General features: G+C 38.9%; 1 protein-coding gene across 1 annotated transcript in view; it reads right to left on the reverse strand.

Annotated features, from left to right (window-relative positions):
• Positions 1 to 8,137, reverse strand: part of stk17a (serine/threonine kinase 17a) — a 72,545-nt gene extending 64,408 nt beyond the window's left edge. The window contains exon 1 of the mRNA XM_036125436.1: positions 7,619 to 8,137. Within this exon, the coding sequence (XP_035981329.1) occupies positions 7,619 to 7,830 (212 nt within the window). The 5' untranslated portion in view covers positions 7,831 to 8,137. The remainder of the gene's footprint in view (positions 1 to 7,618) is intronic.
• Positions 8,138 to 9,005: the final 868 nt, after the last annotated feature.

Below are 9,005 nucleotides of genomic sequence, written 5' to 3' on the forward strand. Positions count from 1 at the left end.
AAACTTCATGCTTTTCTAAGAAAGCTCTCACTCTTCTCTGCTGATCTTTGTCCTGGGAAGATGCTCCACTTCCCCACATTAAAGAAATCTGGTCTGCAAATTACTGAGGTGATGTCAGGCTTTATTGACTCACTGAAAAACAACTTTTCCACCAGGTTTGATGATTTCAGCATCTCCAGCGAAGTGGTGAGATATGTTAAGGACCCTTTCTGTGTGAATGTTGAGACAGACTTTGCATTGAAAGGAAAGGAGCTAGTACCATCATTGGATTAAGGTTTTTTACAACTGGAACTCATTGACATTCAGTCGTCAGATGACTTGCGACAGTCATTGCAGCAGGCACGTTTTGAAAAATTCTGGACTCATGTAGTCAGCCAAGAAAAATTTCCACACTCAAGGGGTCTTGCACTTTTTCTTATGACAATGTTTGGCTCAACATACACTTGTGAGTCGTCATTCTCACACATGAATGCCATTAAAACTCACAATCGCATATCCCTCACTGACCAGCATCTACAACACTGCTTACGCATTGCCCTGACAACATATACACCTGACTTCACTGCTCTTGCTAAGTCAAAAAAATGCCATTTCTCTCATTAGATGCAAATGTTGGCAAACTACATGCAAAGTGACAGTCATGTTAGTCAAACAAGTAATGAGGATTGATTTTTGAACAGTATGATGCAATTAACATGTTATTCACCTCATAATATGCACTTAATGTTTTTTTTATATGGTATGGCTCAACTGAACTAAATATTGAGGTGTCTGATGCAATTTCAATATAGGCAGATAAAGGAAAAAAATGTAAAGAGAGGTCAACTAAGGGACTGTTACAGTTATTTTTTTTTCTCATGTTAGCAGGGCTAAAATGGCTGAGGTGATTATTGTTGAAAGCAGTTTGAAATGTGCCTTGATAAAGTTCACTGTTATGTTGTTGTAATTAGAAGCATACTATGCAGTTTTGTTTTTTATATTTGTTGGTGCACTTGGAATTGAAGTTGTTTGTCAGTTAAATGAATGAAAATGTAAACAACTGACAGTAGTAGTCCATGTGTGGATTTATGTGTATATGTTGTTCTGCATTTACAAAACAGAAAATATTGACTTCAGTATGTTGTAATTTCTTTTTTTGTTGCCGTGATTACTCATATTCTCTGGCCCCTTATTTTGCCTCAGATTCATGAACTGGCCCCAATTCCAAATTATTTAATTGCCCTGCTTTACACGGACAACAAAACTAGCAAAAAAGCACAAGGGTATGAGTTGGTTTGTCTTCAGAGCGCCCGGCCTGGACTTGCACCAGGTTCTAATTACGGTTGAGTTGTTCCTGAATAAATGATTTTGAGCTCTTTTAATGTTTCAAATAGAAAGGCTGTATTGGGAGCGAAGACAATTTTGCTCCCCAACATATTTTCGCCACTCAAAGCTGAAATACTTATGTCATGCTGACAGCGAACACACATGAACAGCTCAGCTTGCCACATTCAAAATAAATTGATCCTGACAAGCATTTACATACATCCCAATCTGACTGTCAATTGGCATAAACCACTCATCTCATTGGGATTACAATTTCATTCCAATTAAGCTTTATATGATCATAATCTTCCGCCCAGCGCGTTTACAGGAACGCATTTCTATTCCGATCGGCCGTGTATTACGATTACTCTTGTCTGTGTAAATGTAGCTATTGTGGTTTTTCTTTTTAGGGCATTCAGTATGCAAATAGACAGTTGACAGATTCAGAAGTGAGAGGACAGACGTGTCAGAAAGTTGTTAATGAAAGAACCAGTTCAACTGCCAGTCAATCTACATAAATGCATTTTTGAACAATAAAACATGTTAAAGCGTTAACGGATCTGTAAGGTTCAACCCATTCCTAAACCCTTGCTGACAGCAGAGTATTTTTCCCTCAGTAATAACTTCCACACTAACCATTGTTAGCAGTGCAACCTGTTGTTGCCCAAGCACAGTCACAAAATTGGATGGAAACACACTCAAACCGATGTTATTTATTGACAATTAAAAAATGTCTACTATTAGATTGCCATGTCGCTCAGTAAACTTCTTACCACACTGGCTAATCAGTGAGCGCCCATGTTTGCCACTAAGACTTATAACAGCTGTTGAGTCTCAAATCATTTTTAAAATTTTTGATATTTGACAGTTTGTAAAATACTCTGAGGTGACACCATACATAGAGGACATATGATGACGGAGAAGAGATTTCAAAAGGATACAGTTCACTAATGAACTCTAAGGCCCACCCAGAGCCACATCACATTGATGAAATCAAACAGTTGAACTGATCAATTTCAGCATGAATGTAGAAGGCAACTCAGAAATTTAGCAACCCCATGGTAAAAACCAGAACAGAACCAGGCCAGGAAAATGTGACAAAGTCCATCTGTTGGAATTTAACCACACAATTATGGACATGTCCCAGGAGAAGACCGCCCCACCTTACTCAAGGTGTTAAATTCCACATGGCTTGTTTCCTCATTAACTGTAAGCTCTAAATTTTACACCATTTTTATCAAAAGACTGGAGACGACTGATTGGTGGCCTGCCGGAATGACGACTATATAAGACGCTGATGAGGATTTCCTGTCATACATCCTCATTATCCCAACTGGCCTGCTGTTATGGTTAAAGCACCTTTGTAAAAAGCACATTATGGAGTTGTAGCAGTGAGCTGCCATTTATTTTTGCTTCTAGTTTTCTCCTGTTTATTTCATTTAGGGAGGTAAGTTTTTGTCATTTGGTTTATTTATTTTCACCTAGGTAAGTGTTGGGTTAATCATTAGTTCCTTTTGTCTATTGTGTTGAGTGTCATAGCTCACTCTGAAGTCATATACTCCAAATGGTAACATCTCATGCGAAAGACAGTTTTTAAATAACCACACTGTTATGACCCTAGCCGGATCATAACAGTGTGGTTGACCGGTGAGCTCTCAGTGGGGTGTAGAAGTTGAGAAGATGCATAAATATGAATTAGGCAGATCATTTGAGATGTAAGACTTGAAGTCAGTAGAACTTTACAATTTAAATGTAATAATTTACTATTGTAAAATGGACTGAGAGCTAGTGGAGAGAAGCCAGAATGGGAGATTTATGTTAATGTTTCTTGATACCAGTTAAAATTGAGCTGCTGCCTTCTGGACAATTTGTAGGCAATGTAGAAATTGATGTAAATCCATTTCTACAAATCCATGCTTTCAAAGCATAACAACAGTCCAAACGACAGATGATGAAAGTATGAGTCACCAGTCTTTGATTGGGAGACATGTTTTTGCATCTAAGGCTAAACACTGTAGTTCTTGATACTCAATTCTGATTTTTTGTTGCAATTGGATTTTTTTGTTTTTTTTTGGGGAGGGGGGGGTGGGGGGGGGGTGTTGTTCATACTACTATTAATTGTGCCATCATACTTCTGTCTGAATGGTTCAGGACCGCAAAGCAGCGCCCCGTTTACGGAAATAATATTGTTTCTAGGAGTGTTCAATACAGTTTTGTTAACAAAACACCTTGAAAGAAAAAAAAATGCAGATACCAGCCAGCATCTTTCCTTATTATTAGAAAGTTGTTGAGCAATGGCAGCCGACAATATTAAGACCACATTATAGGAAGACGGAGTTAGGTACATAGAAAGCAGCACATCTATTAACCATGGTCTTTTATGTAGCGCTAACTGCAGCTGCTGTGTGTGGATGTGTAGTGAGAGACAGGAGAGTGACGTGAAAGAGGGATAACTGCGAACACTTTGAAAAATATCCAATACGTATCTGAATTAGTGCCACATATGGAAGTGGCACAAATCAGAATTTTTCTGGGTGAAAAGTTTGGAAATGGGCCCTTCATGCTGCCATGAAAAAGACGGATATGGGTCGCATATGGGCAAAAAGATTGAATTTGAGTCGCATTCCATGCAGTGTGCACATAGCCTAAATGTAATTGAAAAAAGTCGGACTCAACATCTGGTTTACCCAAAATAACATCAGGAAATCAGTGGAAAGCGATGTTGTGTAGGGGTGGGTACCAAAAGCCAGTATCAAAACGGCCCCCACGGCCATATCTGATGGTCCTCGAGGACCAACATACTATAGGCTTATCGGTCTTCTTAACGGGATTTTTAAGGTTGCACAAAACTTGAGGTGGGCGGGGCTAACATTCTGCTCTCACACATTTCCCTTGCTTACTTTCATCAACACTGACTGTTGCCAACTATTTAGCAACTTTTCAGACCCTCTAGTGACTTTTTTTATTCAACAGTGACACGCAATGGATCTAGCATTTTTTTTTTCCTTGTTGTTTGAGACTTTGGCAACAAGTTAAAGCACCGATTGCTCTGAGTTTACCGTTACTTCAGCAAACCATCAGCTGTAAGCCCCTCCCACTTTAATGCTCTGACAGGTGGTCAGTCAATCAGTCAGCAACGCTGTGCTACTGCAGCAAACTCAGCTTCAAGTCTTTTTTCATTGAAAATGAGTCACGCATGAGCAAAGCTTCCACTAGATTACAAAGTGGGAAGTAAATATATTATTAATATAATCTTTAAAGGGTAATGGTATTTTCTTTTCTGAAACTGTTGCACTTACAGCTTATGCACTGTGGGTGCCTCTGCCATATTTTGGTTTGCTCTCCAAATAATATATATTTTTTGAAGTATATTTAGAGTGTTTTTAATTTTTTTTTGTCTTGTCAAAGTAGATGCTTCTCTCTCCTACAACATACTTTTTATTCAAGATAGTGTTTTAGCCTTTTATTTATATATATATATATATATATATATATATATATATATATATATATATATATAGGCTGGGCAACGATTAAAATATTTAATCGCGATTAATCGCATAATTTGCCTGATTAATCGCAATTAATCGCATTGTATTTACAAACTCCAAGAATGAATTCAAAAGTAGTGTAAAGAGCACTTTTATTTTAATGTTCTGCTGCCATATGAACAAAAGTGTTGTAACATTTGTAGCACTTATCAGTAACACATATTTAGTGTAAAGCTCAACTTAAAAATGTAAAACAAAAAATAGCAATAATAATAAATTAAAGCTTATTGCCACTGACAGGGAATTCTCTTTATGGGGAAAAAAAAATCTACCAAAAACAGGCAATTTCTGAGGTAACAGCAGGGAGCAGCATTACCATTTTATGTTCAATACCAAAGTTTAACTTGGCAGTGGTTACAACTAACTTGTTTCTGTCATATTCGATGCTGGAAGAACTTTAAACTGAAATGCTTGCTAACTCGATATGCTTCCGTTGCTTGCGTTTATTTGACGTTAACACGCGTTTTTTTGTTGTTGCTTTCTCGCGTGCAAATAGTGAATGGCAGGGAAAAAACAGGCAAAAACACAGGGATACTTTGAAGCGAGAAGCGACTTCACCGACGGCGTTGATGCAGACCTCGCTTCGCTCAGCACAAAACTTGTTCTGTTCGCCAACTCACCGCCTCGCCTAAGCAAATTCCTGCGGGAAACACCGCCTTCCCCGTGTCGGCTTTGTTTTTTTCCGCGTTTTCCTTTAACCAGCCAGCACCTTTCTTCTTCCTGCTTGAATCCGAGGTTTGGCTGACAGCGAGGTTATTGGCGCATTATCGCCACCTACTGTTCTGATTCAAACCCCTACACCGCAGCAACAGACCTTCACAAAATAAAAGCATGTGAGCAACATGCGTTAATGCGCGTTAAAGAAAATATCGGCGTTAATAGTTCAATGAGTTAACGCGAAATTAACGCGTTAACTTGCCCAGCCCTAAAATATATATATATATATATATATATATATATATATATATATATATATATATATATATATATATAAGGGCTGGGCAACGATTAAAATATTTAATCGCGATTAATCGCACTGATTAATCGCGATTAATCGCATTGTATTTACAAACTCCAAGAATGAATTCAAAAGTAGTGTAAAGAGCACTTTTATTTTAATGTTCTGCTGCCATATGAACAAAAGTGTTGTAACATTTGTAGCACTTATCAGTAACACATATTTAGTGTAAAGCTCAACTTAAAAATGTAAAACAAAAAATAGCAATAATAATAAATTAAAGCTTATTGCCACTGACAGGGAATTCTCTTTATGGGGAAAAAAAATCTACCAAAAACAGGCAATTTCTGAGGTAACAGCAGGGAGCAGCATTACCATTTTATGTTCAATACCAAAGTTTAACTTGGCAGTGGTTACAACTAACTTGTTTCTGTCATATTCGATGCTGGAAGAACTTTAAACTGAAATGCTTGCTAACTCGATATGCTTGCGTTTATTTGACGTGACACGCGGTTTTTTGTTGTTGCGTTCTCGCGCGCATATAGTGAATGGCAGGGGGGAAAACAGGCAAAAACACATGGATACTTTGAAACGAGAAGCGACTTCACCGACGGCGGTCGATGGGACAGACCCCACCCCCCCCCGCTCCGCTCCGCACAAAACTTGTTCCGGCCGCCAACTCACCGCCTCGCCTCGCCTAAGCTCGCTCGCTGGTACCTGCGGGAAACACCGCCTTCCGCATGTCAGCTGTGTTTTTTTCCGGCCAGCACCTTTCTTCCTCTTTGAATCTGAGGCTGGGCTGACAGCGAGGTTATTGGCGCATTATCGCCACCTACTGTTCTGATTCAAACCCCTACACCGCAGCAACAGACCTTCACAAAATAAAAGCATGTGACCAACATGCGTTAACGCGCGTTAAAGAAAATATCGCCGTTAATAGTCTAATGAGTTAACGCGAAATATATATATATACATATATATATATACATACACACACACACACACACACACACACAAAATATTTTTTATTTTGTACTCTTGTATTTTCAAAAAAATAAACCAGTAAGTGATCAAGATTTTTTTAACCCCTTTGTTTGATTAAAAGTGTATTAATAAAATTCTAGATTGATAAGGAGTATTGTTAAGAGTAGTAGTCGTTGAATCCTTAACAATGCAGATCCCTAGATGTACCTAAAAATAAAATAAATAAAAATCTATCTGGAATATTTTCCCGAATTGCATCTTGCATCATATTTTGGGTTTTGTTGATGTTCCTCAAACTTTTTTTTTCTTTTTAAAGACAACACCTTTGCTTCTTTATCAGCCATTTATCTAATCCCCTCAGCACATGCAATAGTATATTAAATGCCTTTCTGTCAAACTTGGAACAAAATCAGTCTAAAACACAACTGAATAGTATGTTTCTATTCAACAATGCATGCAGAGAAAAAAAAAACCTCAAATGCAGACTTTGGTGCGTTTGGTTAAGTATTGTTAAAGAGCCCAATTAAATTATTGAAAATAATTTGCAAACTGGATGACCATCTTTTAATACAACAAATGAACAAAACCCTTTTTTAAATTTTGGATCGACAATAACTTACACATTCATTTCCTACAACAAATCTGAGTATTTAAAATTATATTTTGTAGAGCAGGTCAAAAATTAATATATTTTTTGTTTAAAAAATTGTGTTAATTATTTGGCCCTCGAGTTCCTTTGACTTGACACCTTTGACCCATGTACTGAAAAGTTTGGACACCCCTGGTCAGAACCTGTTCAAGCTCTAAAACTGTTCCTCACCTGCCCAGTTCTCGGCCGGGGAGAACGGAGTACTGCTCGGTGAAAGGTTCCGTCCTAATGGAGGTTCGGATTTCCGACAGCAAGCCGCTGACGGACCGAGCCGGGTTCGGTCCTCCCGTGACAGCAGAAGCTGAGGCAGGAACCGGACTTGGGTTCGGCTGGAAGCGAGTCCTGCCTCTCGTGTTCCCGGTCCGATGGGATTCGGGGATCATGGCGCGGTTCAGTTCGCGTGAATCGTGAGTCCAATTTTTCTAAAACAATGAAAGGTCCCGTTCACTGAGCTCTGACGGACCTGTGGGAAGAACCTCAGTAGAACTAGCAGCGAGTGACTGACTGGACGGCGAAGCCCTGAGCGCGGCGGGTCAAGCGGTCACATCCCGACTCTGAGCGCCTCATTCTGCTGGAGCTCCACACAACCGCTGCTGTAGCCTCTCCTCAGCGGGGAAGTAGCTCTGAGTGCGGACAGTCACACGGTGGAGCCGGTGCTTGGCCGGCTGCTGTCACCGGGCAAGAGTTAATGACAGACAGCTGGGCTGGCCAATTACAGGTCTGGACCGGGTGCCAGTCCGACGTCCTATGTCAAAACCCGCAGGTGTACACAGTGATATTAAATAAAGTATTAGGCTGGCTATATTTAAGAAAAGTCAATTTATTTATGAAACATTATATAGAAGAATAACACACATAATGATGTTTAGAAGTCTTTATTTCTATTAAGTATGATGATTTTCAGCTTACAACCAGGAAAACAATATGTTGGATCAGAATATTACATCAGACCAATACAAGCAAAACAAAAAGTGGACTTAAGGAGCGGTATGTTTAGAACCGGCTAAAATGTTGTTATTGTCAAAAGGTTCTTTTAATCTGACAGACAAGCCTAAACCAGTTTATGCAAGCCAATTGCATAAACTGAAGATGATATGGTCATACCTTTCAGTAGGCCCACATTTTATTTTAAAATCCTCCTTTGTTGGTGTGATGTAATTTTCTTTTTTTTAAATGTGTCTTGGCAGTGTAGCATTAAGAATTGTTGTCTTAATGCCAAAGATAGCAAAACAAATTTACTTTCCCGAGCATAGTGCTTGATTTTATATATTATATATAACCAAGTGTGTGTGTGTGTGTGTGTGTGTGTGAAAGCTTTATTATATAATATTCTTGGGACTATTTCACATTCAGTGGACACAACTGTAAAGATAAAAGATACAGAAAGGAAGAGAAAAATATGTGACAACATGCTGAAAGGGGAAAAAGGTGATAAAAATAGAGAAGAGGAAAAAGAGAATAGAAGATGATGACATCCTCTCAGTCGCCTAAAAGGGCCCCCAGAGAAAAGGAGCAACATAAGAAACGTTGCCTCCCCCATCCCAAAGAAGAGCAGAGA

Source organism: Fundulus heteroclitus, chromosome 21, assembly GCF_011125445.2.
Source record: "Fundulus heteroclitus isolate FHET01 chromosome 21, MU-UCD_Fhet_4.1, whole genome shotgun sequence".
Lineage (NCBI taxonomy): Eukaryota > Metazoa > Chordata > Actinopteri > Cyprinodontiformes > Fundulidae > Fundulus > Fundulus heteroclitus.